At 42.6% G+C, this 21,236-nt stretch overlaps 1 protein-coding gene across 1 annotated transcript in view; it reads right to left on the bottom strand.

Moving 5' to 3' along the window:
• Nucleotides 1-21,236, bottom strand: part of LOC311128799 (parathyroid hormone 2 receptor-like) — a gene marked incomplete at both ends in the record, with an annotated part of 87,037 nt that overhangs the window by 5,812 nt on the left and 59,989 nt on the right. The window contains 4 exons of the mRNA XM_084161032.1: nt 2,837-2,975; nt 4,558-4,652; nt 14,104-14,170; nt 17,936-17,996. Coding sequence (XP_084017158.1) covers nt 2,837-2,975; nt 4,558-4,652; nt 14,104-14,170; nt 17,936-17,996 — 362 coding nt within the window. The remainder of the gene's footprint in view (nt 1-2,836; nt 2,976-4,557; nt 4,653-14,103; nt 14,171-17,935; nt 17,997-21,236) is intronic.

Raw genomic sequence — 21,236 nt, 5'->3', positions numbered from 1 at the left:
ACCTAGTCGGCTCAGGGATTAGAACCAGCGACCTTTCGGTTACTGGCACAACGCTCTTAACCACTAAGCTACCTGCCGCTCCCTGTACCCTTCTCTCCTTCATTCTCTGTCTCTATTCGACATAACACATGTGATGTTTTGACATGATTCATATGCTTATTTCATCCTCTATTCCTCAAATCATTATTACTCTATATGAAAAGGTCATGCATTGATTGGCATCCCTTCTGCTATATCTTACAGACCATTATAGCTGTCCTTCTCTCTTTCCTCCACTCCTGACTGTCTTTGTGCAAGCAGCAGCACCCTGTTGCGCTCTGTAAAGGTTGCAGATATATGGTGCTGGCTGGCTTTGACTGAGCTAAAGCAGACATGTGACTTGCCTAGAAAGGAGAGAACACTAAATGTGAAGAGACATGGCGATGTTCTCAATCCTTTATCTTATCACCACCTTCAGCTGGTAAACAAAGAGACACAACTGAGTCAAACTGTCATATTATTCAGTGATGGTGACTCATATGTTCACTTTTCTCCAAAAAGTGGAGATGTAAGCTTTGTACATAAAACACATAGCTATAATGTTTGTGTGAAGGTTTCCCCACTTCACACTGTGCTATATGAAGAATAATTCCTTGGGGGAATACAGCTATGATGTACATGCAGAAACAGACAGAATATGAAGGAATTCCCTTTGCTAACTGGAGACAAGGGGAGGCAAACACATTACAAAACGCATCTCAAACAAACGTGGAAACACAATCCATGAGGAAAGCTGTTATCCTCTGGGTAATTCCATAGAAAGACAACTAGACAACAAAAACGAATGTTCTGTACATTACAACCACTATTGTAGTCAACACAGCGATACATTTTGCGCGGCTAGTCAAACTTTGTTGTAAGAAAAATCTTAGTTTTTTTCTGTCAGAACAACTATTAAAGAGACAACAAAGAGTCTAAGATGCACTGAGCAGTTTATAAGGCTCAACCAGAGGTTTCTGATAAGGCAGCTACCCAGCTGCTAGTCAGAGTAGCTCTTTTGAACAACAGTTGGCTGTCTCTATAATTATCCTCTTAAATCATTCAATTTAAAAGCATACAAATCTGATTTGAAGCTGAAATGGTATATTAGTAGAAGGATATTAAATTGCTTAATGGCGAGCTACTACTGGGGTGTCCTACATACTATTACACCATGATGAACTGGCTTTAAACAAAAGGCTCTCATGACTCACTGAGAGTGAACCTGATCTGTCACTAGCCCTTGGTCCGGAGAAGGACCTTCCCTGTCTTTATTGGCCTCTGCTAGACTAGACTAGACAGAGAGATGAAGGGAAAGTGCCAGGATGCAGGGAATCTCCCCACCTGCCTGAGGCTCAGCCTCTGAACTGTAGCAGACCCTGTCAAACCGCACCAGTCTGAGTGAACGCTACAGAGTGAATGCTACAGAGCAAATTCTACAGAGCAGTAGCTTTGCTTAAGGTCTAACTCCTGTCCCAATGTCTTTTTATTGGATACCACTTTAAAGCTTTCTTTTAAAACTGGATCCTACTTAATTTCATTGGATACTGTTTTATCAGCTTTTAGAGACACCTTCAACTTTGAGGGGTGAGAGGGTTCTCATGTAGAATTCAAATGATGTCCTTAAAAAAAAAACTTTAAAAAACGACCCTCATTCAATTCAACGATTTGGCTTCAACGGGTGGGGAACATCTTTCAGGATATAGTGGCTTATTCTGCCACATTAGTTAACTTATCAGGAAAACAGCATAGAACACAGTCATAAAAGTAATGGTGGGTTACATGCACTAACCTTGATTTTACTAACTATTATGAGCTAGGCCTAAAGAACATAGTAAACACCATCCATTTATAGTGGATGCTGTTCAAAAGAAATGAACAGTATAATATGTGACTATAGGCTCCAAAAGAGAGTGGGACCCCATATGGTATTGCTTCCACTGTTACAACTGATTGTATGATTCAGAGCCTATTAAGAGCAGCCCTTCCCATTACCTGTGGGCCAGGGTCATTTGAAGTGTTGCTACTGGAGTGCACTAAAGCAGCCTCTCTGTTATCATTCCTAGTAGATTGCTCTCCTCTCTCCAGGGAGTAAAGGTCATATAGCGCTATCAGCTCAGTAGAAGGATCTCTAGTAGAAACTCCTGTTTTCTGGAAGCAAAATGTGGGTCATTTTCCTAATTTTCCCCCAGGTACTGTATCCAGGTCTAGACTGCAAGGGCCAGTCAGAGCCAAGGACGAATATGATAATGTAGGAAGTACAGTAGCCATCAGTTGTATTGATCATCTCTCCCAAAGCTTATGGCAGAGTTTTGAATCCGCTAATAATGTCACCGATCTGTGGCGATAGATAAAGATAGGATTGATGAAGCAAATCGTAATTTCATTGCTTGTGTCATTGTTTTTATGGATGTTAGTGGGACTTGGTCACAAAGAGCCTCACTTCCCTCAGGTGAGAAATTATGTTTAGGGGATAAAGTTCAAGCAGTGTTGGAAAGTAAAATTCTCCCCCAAATGACTGCTGATGTAGCATCTTAATTGGATCACTCTTTTGTTGCTGAGAACGTAAAACGTGTAGTGTATTTGAGTTTTAAAAAGGCTTCTGAAGTTGGTAATTTCCACTCTGAAATTTCAGACTTGATTTACCCTAACGAAAAATTTATCAACCCCCACAAAAATGTCAATTTAATTATAAATCACAGAATAATTCACATTTCCTGTTGTTGCAGGATTATTTTCCTGCTGTAGCAAACTGTCTCAAATTAAGATCCTACATCTGCACCTAATATTCAAAAAGATAGTATAAATAACCAGTTACCTGGAAGGAGTTGAAGAAGAGCTCGAAGTACATCCTGACCTCCCAGCCAAGGCCCTGGAAGGTGTGAGGCATCCCCACAAACACAATGTAGTGGACCCCAAACACCAGTACCAGCACCAGGGTGGACTTAGCCAACTTCCTGTGGGTACAGACACAAACAACGGGTTGGAGAAGAACAGTTTGAGCAAGACAAGACGAGATGCTGAAGCTTTATCTCATAATAGGTCGTTATTTGGGATGGAAGGGGATCAGTAATTCAGCGCAGTCAGACTCCGATGTAGTTGTTTTTCTCACACACACAAAGGCTGAAGGTCACCAGTCTTTACATCTCAGTGGATTCAGCCACAACATCGACACTCACCAACAACTCCCTGTTTAGTAAACAGGGTTTCACGTGTCACAGATGGCCATTAGTCATGTCACATTTGCAAAATTCTGCTTTCCTCGCCAAAGGGGTCTATGGTTCTTCCGCTCAGATCTGATCTGCATTAATTATCTATCTAACCAATCTCCTGATCCATCAGTGAAAATGCCAATAAGCAACGAAGCCTACTGGTAATTATAAAGCATTTTTAAAAGGCCTGTAGGCAGACGTCAGATGGAAAAATGGTGTGTAAATGGCACATTTATTTCAGATGGGAGCGTGCCTCCCTCATCATATCTGTCATCATCAGTCATGCTACAGCTCAGTGAACACGACTGACGCCCACAGCAGGGTTGACAGTCTCCAGCAAGGTAATGTTCTCCTGGTCTGTAAGGGGACTCAGACGCTGGTGTGTGTGTGTGTGTGTGTGTGTGTGTTTGTGTGTGCGCTGTATAACTGTTATTAAGCCTAGCAGAGTGACGTGGGGCGTCGACCCTGGTGGAAACACTCTGGCTCAGTCCCAAATGGCACCCTATTCCCATTATAGTGCACTACTTTTGACCAGAGCCCCTAAGGCCGTGGTCAGAAGTGTTGCACTATATAGGGTATACTAGAGTGACATTTGAGACACACCCTCTGAATGAACCCCTGCATAACTCTGACCTCCCCAACACACAGCACTATTATTACAGAGGCTTTCAACATCCACTATGGATGTTGTTCGGTAGCATCATGGGTAATTGCAGATAGGAAATAACTAATATGTGTTTTTCTGTATGTTTTATGGTGTTTCATCCCACTTTGTAACGATAACAAAGCACAGAGGAGATTTCAGACCGAACATAAATTCTAGAGCATCTGCTAAATGACTTAAATGTAAACTAGTGGCAAGACATTTCACACCTTAGACAAAATGTACACCCATGTGCTACACCCATGTGCTACACCCACATCAATTCATTGTCAAAGGGAAACATGAAAGGAATAACAAAAGGTAAACGCACAAGACAAGAGGCAGAGCAGTCTGAATATAGTTGTGAATACAGGTGTGAATATAGTTGTGAATACAGGTGTGAATATAGTTGTGAATATAGTTGTGAATACAGGTGTGAATACAGGTGTGAATATAGTTGTGAATACAGGTGTGAATACAGTTCGTCTCTAATCTTCCGAAATTATGAATGCTTTTTAATCTACAATGTTCAACTCTACAACGTAAAAAGAAATTGTGCGTTCAGAAATAAATCAAGGTAAAATGCCTTACCTCTACAGTTGACTTTCAGTGTGATCCATAGAGATTCAAATAACTAGTGGGTCCTTACATACATCTTTGCCACTGTGGAATTGACCTACCCACCTGTACTGTTTTCTTGTGTCGTATCTCCCTGCGTTGGTCTCCCTGATCTTTGTCGCCAGCACTCGCACAATGTTCACAAAAAGGATAAAGTTCAGCTGAAAAGACAATTGGAAAAAGTTATAATTAGCTGAGCCAGAGATACTAGACACTTGATTGCAGAGAGTACAAGTCCTCTGCATGAAACAAATTATCTCACTTCTCTAATCTCCTCTCAATTCCCTGTGGTCTTGAGCTCAATCTCAAAAGCCAATCTTCTTAGCACTTAATATCTCTTCACAATCCCATGAGAGAGAAAATGGGCTTGACTGTCAGGGGGCATCGAAGCATGTTGATATACACTGCTCAAAAAAATAAAGGGAACACTTAAACAACACAATGTAACTCCAAGTCAATCACACTTCTGTGAAATCAAACTGTCCACTTAGGAAGCAACACTGATTGACAATAAATTTCACATGCTGTTGTGCAAATAAAATAGACAACAGGTGGAAATTATAGGCAATTAACAAGACACCCCCAATAAAGGACTGTTTTTGCAGGTGGTGACCACAGACCACTTCTCAGTTCCTATGCTTCCTGGCTGATGTTTTGGTCACTTTTGAATGCTGGCGGTGCTTTCACTCTAGTGGTAGCATGAGACGGAGTCTACAACCCACACAAGTGGCTCAGGTAGTGCAGCTCATCCAGGATGGCACATCAATGCGAGCTGTGGCAAGAAGGTTTGCTGTGTCTGTCAGCGTAGTGTCCAGAGCATGGAGGCGCTACCAGGAGACAGGCCAGTACATCAGGAGATGTGGAGGAGACCGTAGGAGGGCAACAACCCAGCAGCAGGACCGCTACCTCCGCCTTTGTGCAAGGAGGAGCAGGAGGAGCACTGCCAGAGCCCTGCAAAATGACCTCCAGCAGGCCACAAATGTGCATGTGTCTGCTCAAACGGTCAGAAACAGACTCCATGAGGGTGGTATGAGGGCCCGACGTCCACAGGTGGGGGTTGTGCTTACAGCCCAACACCGTGCAGGACGTTTGGCATTTGCCAGAGAACACCAAGATTGGCAAATTCGCCACTGGCGCCCTGTGCTCTTCACAGATGAAAGCAGGTTCACACTGAGCACATGTGACAGACGTGACAGAGTCTGGAGATGCCGTGGAGAACGTTCTGCTGCCTGCAACATCCTCCAGCATGACCGGTTTGGCGGTGGGTCAGTCATGGTGTGGGGTGGCATTTCTTTGGGGGGCCGCACAGCCCTCCATGTGCTCGCCAGAGGTAGCCTGACTGCCATTAGGTACCGAGATGAGATCCTCAGACCCCTTGTGAGACCATATGCTGGTGCGGTTGGCCCTGGGTTCCTCCTAATGCAAGACAATGCTAGACCTCATGTGGCTGGAGTGTGTCAGCAGTTCCTGCAAGAGGAAGGCATTGATGCTATGGACCGCCCGTTCCCCAGACCTGAATCCAATTGAGCACATCTGGTACATCATGTCTCGCTCCATCCACCAACGCCACGTTGCACCACAGACTGTCCAGGAGTTGGCGGATGCTTTAGTCCAGGTCTGGGAGGAGATCCCTCAGGAGACCATCCACCACCTCATCAGGAGCATGCCCAGGCGTTGTAGGGAGGTCATACAGGCACGTGGAGGCCACACACACTACTGAGCCTCATTTTGACTTGTTTTAAGGACATTACATCAAAGTTGGATCAGCCTGTAGTGTGGTTTTCCACTTTAATTTTGAGGGTGACTCCAAATCCAGACCTCCATGGGTTGATAAATTTGATTTCCATTGATAATTTTTGTGTGATTTTGTTGTCAGCACATTCAACTATGTAAAGAAAAAAGTATTTAATAATATTATTTAATTCATTCAGATCTAGGATGTGTTATTTTAGTGTTCCCTTAATTTTTTTGAGCAGTTTATGATATAGAGTTGGGTAGGTTACTTTCTAAATGTAATCGGTTACAGTTACCTGTCCAAATTGCAACCAGTAACCTGTCCAAAATTACAACCAGTAACCTGTCCAAAATTGTAAGGCAACTTTTGGATTACCAAAACTCAGTAATGTAATCTGATTACTTTCAGTTACCTTTGGATAACTTTCCCTTTAAGAGGCATTAGAAGAAGACAAAGATGATCCATAAAATGCGTTTGCTGTGTCATGATAGAGGTCTCTGACTTGTGGTCAGACTCGCTCAGGTGGAACAAACTTAAACCTGCGCCTTATTTCAATGCTGAATTTAATGTCATTGAGAAAACAGAAAGGTGTCATAACATATTTTTCTGCAAACATCCTTACTGAATTAAAAAGTAATCCAAGAAGTAATCATCTAGTTTTTCAAAGGTATCTGTATTCTGATTACAATATTTTCACTGGTAACGTAACTGATTACAGTTAAGAAAAACACAATCCATTACATGTAATCAGTTATTCACCAACCCTGATGATAGACCATACAGTGGTTGGACATGTGAAAACACAGGCTCTATCTATCATGTTATATCAATGCATCAAGCAATTCAGTACAAGTACGAGTATGAGTTATAGAACTCCAGATCTAATATAATAAGAGACTACAGGCTTTGAAATGGGGTTCAAGGAGGGTTCCGAGTGGTGACACGGCATTCGATTCCAAACTCATAATTTTGCCTGACTCATAAAGAATCAGGTCATTGTTCCGTTTATGATGAAAGAGCATTTCTCTCTGAGGAACACCTCAGCGACTGGTGAGAATGGCATGAAGAAAAGTATTAATTTTGAGACGTGTGGCAATCAGTTGAATGCCTTTTGCCACGATTATAATTAATTAATTGGAAAAATGCAAATGGAGTTTATGTATTCAGGCTTTCGTTCTGAGAGAGGGCTCTTAGAATGGGGCTCCTAATGGAACTCAACATCCATTAAACAACCTGTCACTTTGTATGAGGAAAACCATGACAATGAATACAGAATACATTAAAACCACGACAATGAATACAGAATACATTAAAACCACAACAATATGAATACAGAATACATTAAAACCACGACAATATAAATACAGAATACATTAAAACCACGACAATATAAATACAGAATACATTACAACCACAACAATATGAATACAGAAAACATTAAAACCACGACAATATGAATACAGAATACATTAAAACCACAACAATATAAATACAGTCTCATCTCAGAGTGATTGGTTATTGTGCCATGCATTGCAGTGCGAACAGAATGCTATGGAAGGCATTTAATTTCATCATCTCAACATTATTACTGAAAGACATCCCATTCATGAGTAAATATGTGACTTATGACATCTGACAAGAAAACTCTATGATAAGCTCTATGATAAGTATTTGACAGCCCATTCTCACAAACCATGTCAGTCTTCAGATTCTAGAACAAGGTTTTCCAAATCCCATACTGGAGAGCTAGACAGTCCTGAGGTAACTGACTTTCATTCAAATAATCAAAAAATGTAACTAAATATTCAACTAAGTCTTCTCTCTGGACCATAATTAAATTAGCGTAAATCTGCTGATTAGCCTAGCTGCAGGGTTGGATGGAAAGCCTTCAGACCCAGACGTCTCTCAAAACAGATATGATCTTATTACCAGTCTCAACCTCAGAGTTCCTTCCAACCTTCTAGCCAGAGTTTCCGGTTGCATCCCAAATGACACCCTATTTAAAAGGGAATAGGGTGCCATTTGGGACTCAACCTTCATATCTTATTCATCCCACCTAACTTATAGATTTAGATCCTCCTCAGATCCCAATAACTTCATCATACTCCTCCATTTCAAATCAGTGTTATTCTACACATTCCCTCCAATTTTCTTCCAGTCTCAGACCCAAATCAGTGTAATTATACACATTCCCTCCAGTCTCTGACCCAAAAGGAACAGAGCTGAGGAGAGGAAAGCTTCTTGACTAAGCGAACATATGGAATTGTTTTAAGATAGTCACTCATGCCATGGATCATTTAGCTATTTGATTTTGAATTTTAGGACCGCTTTAGGTAAATAATGAAAAAGACTTTGGCCTTTACTACTGTAGCCCATTGAAACGCATTGAATAACAGAAAATCATAAGGAATAAGGTTTTTAAGTGTGTGTCCTATATCTAGGAGACATAGAAAGATCAGGAAATATTGTTGTTTTTTGGACACATATTTAACTCCTTATTTTTAATGGCACAAAACTACCTCCATACTTCCATTCATTTGTGTGGGTTACCTTCGGACGAGTCCTGTGACACTTGTGAGGGTCATGCCACTTGTGGGGGTAGTAGAGCAAAATGGAGAACACCATTGTGTTCGTGAGAGTCTTCCCTTTCCACAGGGTCATATTAGTTCAGCCTGGTCTCATAGACTAGAAGTAACATAGTACATACTGTATAAATCCGGGACACTCAAAATAGTATGATATGTAACATTTGATATGGTTAAGACAGATGGTTATTTAAGGCAAAACCGAAAGTAGGGTGGTTGGGAGTTCGAATCTCATCATGGACAACTATAGCATTTTAGACAATTAGCAACTTTTCAACTACTTACTACTTTTTAGATACTTTGCAACTACTTAGCATTTTAGATAACCCTTCCCCTAACCCTAGCTCTAACCTTAACCCTTTTAGCTAACCCTTCCCCTAACCTTAACCTTAACCCTAACTCCTAACCCTAACCCCTAGCCTAGCTAACGTTAGCTAGCTAGCTAACATTCGTAACATATCATACGTTTAGCAAATTCGTAACATATTGTACATATCGCAAATTCGTAACATATTGCACGTTTTACAAATTCATAACATTATAATATGAATTATAATTCATAACTTATCATACGAAATGGGTGATGGATATCCACAAATTAATACATACCATACGAAACGTAACATATCATCCTAAATGTAGTGTCTCGAATTTACGTACAGAATAATACGAAATGCTCTACGACCGGGTTGAGCCCGTTTGTAGCCCAAACAGTTTGGATGCTACAGACAGAAGTTGGCACATCAGCATTACCGACTTCAGACAAGTCCAGCGGGGCTTGTGGGGGTCGTAGATCAAAACGGAGAACACCATCGTGTTCATGAGAGTCATCTGTCCATAGAGTGGTCAAATCGTTCAATACTACAGGCGTTTGTGTGAGAAGATCGATTTTCCGGATGTCTCCTGGTCTGACAAACACCGCTGTAGCTTGGCCACCTTCCACTGCTGATGCGGAAGGCCGACAGGCGGAGGTGCTGGATTGAGACGCAGCCCATGCAAAAAAATGATATCTCTAGCTTAAACTGATTGATTTTGATGGGGATTTTTTTTATTATGTTACTTAGATTGACGCACAGAATTTTAATATAGACCACATGGAGAATTCAATTAATCAGATTTTTTTTATATATGAATAAAGACTTGCAGAAGTGTAAAAATCCTGCATTTTGACCCTCTGTGCACCCTCTGTGACTTCTAGGAAGATTTTAACCCACTTAACCCCAAAATGTCTCCAAAGGTTCACCATCACTGTAAAGCCCTAGTTATTTTGTTGCTTTCACAAAGTAATTTTTGAATATTATTATTTATTTAATGTGATTAGTGATTAATTTACGTCTGTCCCTCATTTTAAGGTAAACCCTGTTATGTGAACTGAACTCTCGTATTAATATGGTGAACCTATTCCTTTTTAAATGTTAAGGAAACATTGAACATCTAATAGTCAAATCATAGTGTAAAAGCAGGTGAGCTGGCTCGACTCTTTTTGGCCATTTGTTGGTGTTTTGTGCTGGAAAAATTTTTACATTTACATTTTAGTCATTTAGCAGACGCTCTTATCCAGAGCGACTTACAGGAGCAATTAGGGTTAAGTGCCTTGCTCAAGGGCACATTTACGTCATTTAGCAGACGCTCTTATCCAGAGCGACTTACAAATTGGTGCATTCACCCTATAGCCAGTGGGATAACCACTTTACACTTTTTTTTTTTTTTCTTTTTTGGGGGGGGGGGGGTAGAAGGATTACTTTATCCTATCCCAGGTATTATTTAAAGAGGTGGGGTTTCAAATGTCTCCGGAAGGTGGTGAGTGACTCCGCTGTCCTGGCGTCGTGAGGGAGCTTGTTCCACCATTGGGGTGCCAGAGCAGCGAACAGTTTTGACTGGGCTGAGCGGGAACTATGCTTCCGCAGAGGAAGGGGAGCCAGCAGGCCAGAGGTGGATGAACGCAATGCCCTCGTTTGGGTGTAGGGACTGATCAGAGCCCGAAGGTACGGAGGTGCCGTTCCCCTCACTGCTCCATAGGCAAGCACCATGGTCTTGTAACGGATGCGAGCTTCAACTGGAAGCCAGTGGAGTGTGCGGAGGAGGGGGGTGACGTGAGAGAACTTGGGAAGGTTGAACACCAGACGGGCTGCGGCATTCTGGATGAGTTGTAGGGGTTTAATGGCACAGGCAGGGAGGCCAGCCAACAGCGAGTTGAGCGTAACACGTCAACCCTGTTACAGATCAACAGGCTAGAAATGTTTTAACAATTGTCATTTTTTTTGTGAAGCTTGTATTCAATTGCGCACCCTGTTCCACACAACAAGCTTCCATTCCCCCTGTCACAAGGGGATTTATGACTGATTTAAGATGAAATCATCAACCATGTTATGATCAACCCTGTTACGGTCAACCCTGTTACGGTCAACCCTGTTACGGTCAACCCTGCACTTAATAGGCACTTACTATAGTATTATTTACTTAACCTCGAGATGGGAAATGTGTTTATGAAGTTGAACATGTGCTCTTTATGACAGAATGTTAAAATTAGGTGAAACAAGTTACACTTCTCAAAAGGCGCCGAATTGGTGGACAACCCAAGATAAGTGTGCCTCCATACCAGTTGCTATCGCTCACATTTCCAGAGTTAACACACAGAGGCAGCTGGGGGCAGAGTTGAATATTTAATCTCCATTAAAAATATTTTTGCCCGCCGTGCAATTTTCCACTAGTAAAAGATGATCTGATTTCAGTCATGCAAGAGAACCCAATCAACAACAAGAAGCAGACTGTCATACTGTCTCTCTCCCTTCAGCTTCTGAACACTTTGCTTGGCGATGGGTCCCAGCAGGTAGGTCTGTGTGTCTAATCTTTAAAGCTCCCAAAAACCCACACGCTGAGCCGTTTCATAAAATGATGAATGCTAAAACGGGTCACCATAAGATCTAGAGCAACCTTTTCCAGCATGAAAGCTACTTTATTTTTATTTTTATGAAACATATCGCCAGCTATTCTTTTTTTATAGCTTTCAAATAGGCACATTATTCTCCTCTACCCTGCAACTCTTCCCCGGATCCTTGGTATAGAAGAGATGTGTTTTCTGTCAATATACTGTACCTAGTAATATAATGGTTAATAAACAGTATTTGGCATGACAGGCCCCATAATTATCTTTTGTATTTTCCCAAATTGTTTTTTCAGTTTTATTTTGACTGGTTTTAGATTTAAAAAATGAACTCTCAATATAACAATTATTCATACAGAAACAACGAAAAATGAATGTTCTGAGTCCACGTCAATGCTTAAATCACATCACTGACAAAAATAAGTAGGTCATCTGAACTAGATAATGAGGCAGTGGATAGATTTAGTTTGGGTGTCAATATTTTCTCCCAAGGACTTGTTTATACAGTAGTTGTAATAGCATATGGTAGAAATAACAGAGTAATAAGGGGTCCATGTAGGTTTGAATGGATCCGTGAATCAAATGAAAAGACAACACTTACTAATCATCATGATATGCACATGCCTTCAGTAACCAAGCATTATGTATGCACATGCCTTCAGTAACCAAGCATTATGTATGCACATGCCTTCAGTAACCAAGCATTATGTATGCACATGCCTTCAGTAACCAAGCATTATGTATGCACATGCCTTCAGTAACCAAGCATTATGTATGCACATGCCTTCAGTAACCAAGCATTATGTATGCACATGCCTTCAGTAACCAAGCATTATGTATGCACATGCCTTCAGTAACCAAGCATTATGTATGCACATGCCTTCAGTAACCAAGCATTATGTATGCACATGCCTTCAGTAACCAAGCATGGATGTAGTCTATCACAGTGCCATCCATTTTGTCACCAAAGCCCCATATAATACCCACCACTGTGACCTGTACGCTCTTGTTGGCTGGTCCTCACTACATATTCGTCGCCAAACCCACTGGCTCCAGGCCATCTATAAATCACTGCTAGGCAAATCCCCGCCTTATCTTAGCTCATTGGTCACCATAGCAACACCCACCCGTAGTCTGCGCTCCAGCAGGTATATCTCACTGGTCATCCCCAAAGCCAACACCTCCTTTGGCCGCAATTCCTTCCAGTTCTCTGCTGCCAATGACTGGAACAAATTGCAAAAATCTCTGAAGCTGGAGACACTTATCTCCCTCACTAACTTTAAGCATCAGTTGTCAGAGCACCTTACCGATCACTGCACCTGTACACAGCCCATCTGAAATTAGCCCGCCCAACTACCTCATCCCTATATTGTTATTTATTTTGCTCATTTGTACCCCAGTATCTCTATTTGCACATCATCTCTTGCACATCTATCATTCCAGTGTTAATACTAATTGTAATTATTTTGCACTATAGCCTATTTATTGCCTTACCTCCATAACTTGCTACATTTGCACACACTGTATATATATGTATTTCTGTTGTATTTTTGACTTTGTTTTGTTTTACCCCATATGTAACTCTGTGTTGTTGTTTTTATCGCACTGCTTTGCTTTATCTTGGCCAGGTCGCAGTTGTAAATGAGAACTTGTTCTCAACTGGTTTACCTGGTTAAATAAAGGTGAAATAAAAAAAAAAAAAAAAAAAAAAAAAAAGCATTATGTATGCACATGCCTTCAGTAACCAAGCATTATGTATGCACATGCCTTCAGTAACCAAGCATTATGTATGCACATGCCTTCAGTAACCAAGCATTATGTATGCACATGCCTTCAGTAACTAATCGTAATCCACAGAGTGTACAAAACATTAGGAACACCTTCCTAATATTATGTCGCACACTTTCCATGCTTCTATTGCATCTCCCGCTCTCTGGCCTCTGGTGTTCGCCATGGTAACATGGTAACCAAGGCCATTAGAAGACTTCTGAACTTTTCTTGTCCCTGTCTTTCATTAGATGCTGCTTATCACTTTGTCTGGATTTACATATTAGTGAAAATGTTGTTGGTATTTTTCCGGTAATGATAGTATTAGACATTCGATTGTGGGTGTTGACTGGTAAATAATTGATGAGATAAGGACATGCACGCAAAAACATACACACACATACACAGACACATGCATGCACGTGCACATTCACACACACGAGTGAGAGAGTGAGAAAGAGCTAGAGAGCATCTGTCTGTGTCCCTGCCACAGAGGTGTTCAGCTGTGTTATGAAACAGAGAACAGTTGATGGGAAAACTTGATCTATTTTTCTCTTGATGCAGCGTGACATCATTAAGCTGCACCAACTCTGAGACACAGACAGACTGCAGGCAGCAAGCAAAGCATTTCTCTGCCTTACCCCGATGGCTGTCAGAATGGGGACCTGGTATATCCACTTAATGTTCCCAGCACTTAACTCCCAGCACCTAGAATCATGTGGAGAAAAGAAGAAGAAGAAAAAAATAGACGATTGAAGAAAGACAAACAAGAAGGAATAAAGTTGGAGGGTGTGAAGAAGGGGTGATATATAAAAACAAAGACATGGAAAGAGAAGTGGAGGGACGGAGAGAGCGAAAGAGGTGAAGAGAGGGAAATGCAGTGAGTGAGAAAGAGAGAGAAAGGAGAAGTCGATCCTTCCTTGGGCAGGATAATGAATTCCATTTAGAGACTCTCTCTATTCATTAGTGACCGACAGGGCAGCTAAAGAGACTCTCTCCCTATTCATTACAGTGACCGACAGGGCAGCTAAAGAGATACTCTCTCCCTATTCATTACAGTGACCGACAGGGCAGCTAAAGAGATACTCTCTCCCTATTCATTACAGTGACCGACAGGGCAGCTAAAGAGATACTCTCTCCCTATTCATTACAGTGACCGACAGGGCAGCTAAAGAGATACTCTCTCCCTATTCATTACAGTGACCGACAGGGCAGCTAAAGAGATACTCTCCCTATATATTACAGTGACCGACAGGGCAGCTAAAGAGATACTCTCTCCCTATTCATTACAGTGACCGACAGGGCAGCTAAAGAGATACTCTCTCCCTATTCATTACAGTGACCGACAGGGCAGCTAAAGAGATACTCTCTCCCTATTCATTACAGTGACCGACAGGGCAGCTAAAGAGATACTCTCTCCCTATTCATTACAGTGACCGACAGGGCAGCTAAAGAGATACTCTCTCCCTATTCATTACAGTGACCGACAGGGCAGCTAAAGAGATACTCTCCCTATTCATTACAGTGACCGACAGGGCAGCTAAAGAGATACTCTCTCCCTATTCATTACAGTGACCGACAGGGCAGCTAAAGAGATACTCTCTCCCTATTCATTACAGTGACCGACAGGGCAGCTAAAGAGATACTCTCTCCCTATTCATTACAGTGACCGACAGGGCAGCTAAAGAGATACTCTCTCCCTATTCATTACAGTGACCGACAGGGCAGCTAAAGAGATACTCTCCCTATTCATTACAGTGACCGACAGGGCAGCTAAAGAGATACTCTCCCTATTCATTACAGTGACCGACAGGGCAGCTAAAGAGATACTCTCTCCCTATTCATTACAGTGACCGACAGGGCAGCTAAAGAGATACTCTCCCTATTCATTACAGTGACCGACAGGGCAGCTAAAGAGATACTCTCTCCCTATTCATTACAGTGACCGACAGGGCAGCTAAAGAGATACTCTCCCTATTCATTACAGTGACCGACAGGGCAGCTAAAGAGATACTCTCTCCCTATTCATTACAGTGACAGACAGGGCAGCTAAAGAGATACTCTCCCTATTCATTACAGTGACCGACAGGGCAGCTAAAGAGATACTCTCTCCCTATTCATTACAGTGACCGACAGGGCAGCAAAAGAGATACTCTCTCCCTATTCATTACAGTGATCGACAGGGCAGCTAAAGAGATACTCTCTCCCTATTCATTACAGTGACCGACAGGGCAGCTAAAGAGATACTCTCTCCCTATTCATTACAGTGACCGACAGGGCAGCTAAAGAGATACTCTCCCTATTCATTACAGTGACCGACAGGGCAGCTAAAGAGATACTCTCTCCCTATTCATTACAGTGACCGACAAGGCAGCTAAAGAGATACTCTCCCTATTCATTACAGTGACCGACAGGGCAGCTAAAGAGATACTCTCTCCCTATTCATTACAGTGACAGACAGGGCAGCTAAAGAGATACTCTCCCTATTCATTACAGTGACCGACAGGGCAGCTAAAGAGATACTCTCTCCCTATTCATTACAGTGACCGACAGGGCAGCAAAAGAGATACTCTCTCCCTATTCATTACAGTGATCGACAGGGCAGCTAAAGAGATACTCTCTCCCTATTCATTACAGTGACCGACAGGGCAGCTAAAGAGATACTCTCCCTATTCATTACAGTGACAGACAGGGCAGCTAAAGAGATACTCTCCCTATTCATTACAGTGACCGACAGGGCAGCTAAAGAGATACTCTCTCCCTATTCATTACAGTGACCGACAGGGCAGCTAAAGAGATACTCTCTCCCTATTCATTACAGTGATCGACAGGGCAGCTAAAGAGATACTCTCTCCCTATTCATTACAGTGACCGACAGGGCAGCTAAAGAGATACTCTCTCCCTATTCATTACAGTGACCGACAGGGCAGCTAAAGAGATACTCTCCCTATTCATTACAGTGACCGACAGGGCAGCTAAAGAGATACTCTCTCCCTATTCATTACAGTGACCGACAGGGCAGCTAAAGAGATACTCTCCCTATTCATTACAGTGACCGACAGGGCAGCTAAAGAGATACTCTCTCCCTATTCATTACAGTGACAGACAGGGCAGCTAAAGAGATACTCTCCCTATTCATTACAGTGACCGACAGGGCAGCTAAAGAGATACTCTCTCCCTATTCATTACAGTGACCGACAGGGCAGCAAAAGAGATACTCTCTCCCTATTCATTACAGTGATCGACAGGGCAGCTAAAGAGATACTCTCTCCCTATTCATTACAGTGACCGACAGGGCAGCTAAAGAGATACTCTCCCTATTCATTACAGTGACCGACAGGGCAGCTAAAGAGATACTCTCTCCCTATTCATTACAGTGACCGACAGGGCAGCTAAAGAGATACTCTCCCTATTCATTACAGTGACCGACAGGGCAGCTAAAGAGATACTCTCTCCCTATTCATTACAGTGACAGACAGGGCAGCTAAAGAGATACTCTCCCTATTCATTACAGTGACCGACAGGGCAGCTAAAGAGATACTCTCTCCCTATTCATTACAGTGACCGACAGGGCAGCAAAAGAGATACTCTCTCCCTATTCATTACAGTGATCGACAGGGCAGCTAAAGAGATACTCTCTCCCTATTCATTACAGTGACCGACAGGGCAGCTAAAGAGATACTCTCTCCCTATTCATTACAGTGACCGACAGGGCAGCTAAAGAGATACTCTCTCCCTATTCATTACAGTGACCGACAGGGCAGCTAAAGAGATACTCTCCCTATTCATTACAGTGACCGACAGGGCAGCTAAAGAAACATCCACTGAGTTCCATCAGGTCCAATAGCAAAGGCTATGCCTGACTACCCATTCATTGTGAGAATTTGTTTTGTTTATTCAGTCAGTATTTGAGCAAGATTTGTTTTCCCTCTATTTGAGCACACTTAATCCGTTTAGGGGTGTTACTTCATGATTCGCAGAGCGAGCAGCTCTGAAAATAGAATACCCATCCAAAAAGAAGGTTTCATCCTGGGAACCGAGGGAGATTCTGGATGGACATTCTGTTAACATGATTTGGGAGGTTTTTGGTCACACATTAGATAAGAACCCATTGGAGGAAAGAGAGTCTGAAATAGTCTATTTTTCCCTCCAAGGATCTGCCACATTTAGGTATGATAGCTAGCCATAATTTGAATGTGCAGGCGATAGAGGTCGGTATTCAGTGTTTGCATATAGTGGTTTTTCTGCACTGAGCTTTAAGAAGTGTGTGATTTGCACAGGAGTGTGTCCCAAATGGAGAGAGTTTACCATGGAGGGAGTTGTCCATGAATAATGATTGCTTAATGTAGTGTTAACCTGTAGCTCAGTTGGTAGAGCATGGCGCTTGCAACACCAGGGTTGTGGGTTCGTTAGCTATTAGATATTTCTACAAAAAGCATCTGCTTATTGAATGTGGACTAGTGTCTCACTCACCTTCCGTCTGCTAGCGTTGCCCGGACAACTGCCCATGCTGACACGAACAGAGCTGGAACACCTGGAATTGGACATGATGAAAAGAACAGCAGCTTCCTCAAAATGTTCTAAACACGTATTTAAATAGAGCACACCAGGGCCCTAACATAACGAAATTACTTAATTACTTGTTTTCTATTCAATTACTGTTATTTGTATTATTCCTATTGTCAGTGTTTGAAGTGGATGTGGTGTTGAAGTAAGGCGCAGGACACAGAAGCTTAGTCCAACAGACTTTACTAGTCAGAATAATTACAATACAAAAGAACGGGCCTCAAACAACGGAGGCGAGCGATACGCAAACAGTGCGTAAAACACGAAATATAAGCGATGCGCAAACAGTGCGTCAATACACTTAAATACCCCAGAGCAAAATCCAAAACCCCAACGGACAGGCAGACAACAACACACAACTACAAACAAAACCAACTTATAGGTGACATAATCAATAAGTGATAAGACACAGGTGCACCAAACAGACAAAACCAAACAAACATAGAGAACATCAAACGGTAGCAGCTAGTACTTTGGGGACGACGAACGCCGAAGCCTGCCCGAAAAAGGAGGAGGAGCAGTCTCGGCGGAATTCGTGACACCTATTTTTATAACTATGTTGTTGCATTTTTATGTTCACTAATAACAGCTCTAATAGCTCAGGAACAGGCTGGTTAGACAAAAAATGAGTTGTTGAGGTTTGCAAAAGACCATAAGGATTGGACCGTAGAGGACTGGAGTAAGGTCATCTTCTCTGATGAGTCCAATTTTAAACTTTGCCCAACACCTGGTCGTCTAATGGTTAGACGGAGACCTGGAGAGGCCTACAAGCCACAGTGTCTCGCACCCACTGTGAAATTTGGTGGAGGATCGGTGATGATCTGGGGGTGCTTCAGCAAGGCTGGAATCGGGCAGATTTGTCTTTGTGAAGGACGCATGAATCAAGCCACGTACAAGGTTGTCCTGGAAGAAACCTTTCTTCCTTTTGCTCTGACATTGTTCCCCAACTCTGAGGATTGGTTTTTCCAGCAGGACAATGTGCCATCCCACACAGCCAGGTCAATCAAGGTGTGGATGGAGGACCACCAGATCAAGACCCTGTGATGGCCAGCCCAATCTCCAGACCTGAACCCCATTGAAAACTTCTGGAATGTGATCAAGAGGAAGATGGATGGTCACAAGCCATCAAACAAAGCCGAGCTGTTTGAATTTTTGCGCCAGGAGTGGCATAAAGTCATCCAACATCAATGTGAAAGACTGGTGGAGAGCATGCAAAGACATATGAAAGCTGTGATTGAAAATCAAGGTTATTCCACCAAATATTGATTTCTGAACTCTTCGTAAGTTAAAACATTACTATTGTGTTGTTTAAAAATGAACATGAACTTATTTTCTTTGCATTATTCGAGGTCTGACAACACTGCATCTGTTTTGTTATTTTGTCATTTTCTGCAAATAACTGTTTTATTTGGAATTTGGGAGAAATGTTGTCAGTAGATTATAGAATAAAACAAAACAATTATTTTTACCCAAACACATACCTATAAATAGAAAAAACAGAGAAATCTTGCAGTGGTCTCTTAATTTTTTCCGCAGCTGTATATTAGATTAGAGCGGAACGTTTTCACTTCAGTTGATTACTTTTAGTCTTAGAACAACAAATGTGTATATACACTGCTCAAAACAATAAAGGGAACACTTAAACAACACAATGTAACTCCAAGTCAATCACAGTTCTGTGAAATCAAACTGTCCACTTAGGAAGCAACACTGATTGACAATAAATGTCACATGCTGTTGTGCAAATGGAATAGACAACAGGTGGAAATTATAGGCAATTAGCAAGACACCCCCAATAAAGAAGTGGTTCTGCAGGTGATGACCAAAGACCACTTCTCAGTTCCTATGCTTCCTGGCTGATGTTTTGGTCACTTTTGAATGCTGGCGGTGCTTTCACTCTAGTGATAGCATGAGACGGAGTCTACAATCCACACAAGTGGCTCAGGTAGTGCAGCTCATCCAGGATGGCACATCAATGCGAGCTGTGGCAAGAAGGTTTGCTGTGTCTGTCAGCGTAGTGTCCAGAGCATGGAGGCGCTACCAGGAGACAGGCCAGTACATCAGGAGACGTGGAGGAGGCCGTAGGAGGGCAACAACCCAGCAGCAGGACCGCTACCTCCGCCTTTGTGCAAGGAGGAGCAGGAGGAGCACTGCCAGAGCCCTGCAAAATGACCTCCAGCAGGCCACAAATGTGCATGTGTCTGCTCAAACTGTCAGAAACAGACTCCATGAGGGTGGTATGAGGGCCCGATGTCCACAGGTGGGGGTTGTGCTTACAGCCCAACACCGTGCAGGACGTTTGGCATTTGCCAGAGAACACCAAGATTGGCAAATTCGCCACTGGCGCCCTGTGCTCTTCACAGATGAAAGCAGGTTCACACTGAGCACATGTGACAGACGTGACAGAGTCTGGAGACGCCGTGGAGAACGTTCTGCTGCCTGCAACATCCTCCAGCATGACCGGTTTGGCGGTGGGTCAGTCATGGTGTGGGGTGGCATTTCTTTGGGGGGCCGCACAGCCCTCCATGTGCTCGCCAGAGGTAGCCTGACTGCCATTAGGTACCGAGATGAGATCCTCAGACCCCTTGTGAGACCATATGCTGGTGCGGTTGGCCCTGGGTTCCTCCTAATGCAAGACAATGCTAGACCTAATGTGGCTGGAGTGTGTCAGCAGTTCCTGCAAGAGGAAGGCATTGATGCTATGGACTGGCCTGCCCATTCCCCAGACCTGAATCCAATTGAGCACATCTGGGACATCATGTCTCGCTCCATCCACTAACGCCACGTTGCACCACAGACCGTCCAGGAGTTGGCGGATGCTTTAGTCCAGGTCTGGGAGGAGATCCCTCAGGAGACCATCCACCACCTCATCAGGAGCATGCCCAGGCGTTGTAGGGAGGTCATACAGGCACGTGGAGGCCACACACACTACTGAGCCTCATTTTGACTTGTTTTAAGGACATTACATCAAAGTTGGATCAGCCTGTAGTGTGGTTTTCCACTTTAATTTTGAGGGTGACTCCAAATCCAGACCTCCATGGGTTGATAAATTTGATTTCCATTGATAATTTTTGTGTGATTTTGTTGTCAGTACATTCAACTATGTAAAGAAAAAAGTATTTAATAATATTATTTAATTCATTCAGATCTAGGATGTGTTGTTTAAGTGTTCCCTTTAATTTTTTGAGCAGTGTATATATATACAGTA

Source organism: Coregonus lavaretus, assembly GCF_964263955.1.
Source record: "Coregonus lavaretus genome assembly, chromosome: 5".
NCBI classification, from domain to species: Eukaryota; Metazoa; Chordata; class Actinopteri; order Salmoniformes; family Salmonidae; genus Coregonus; species Coregonus lavaretus.
This window is presented reverse-complemented; position numbering and strand designations above follow the sequence as displayed.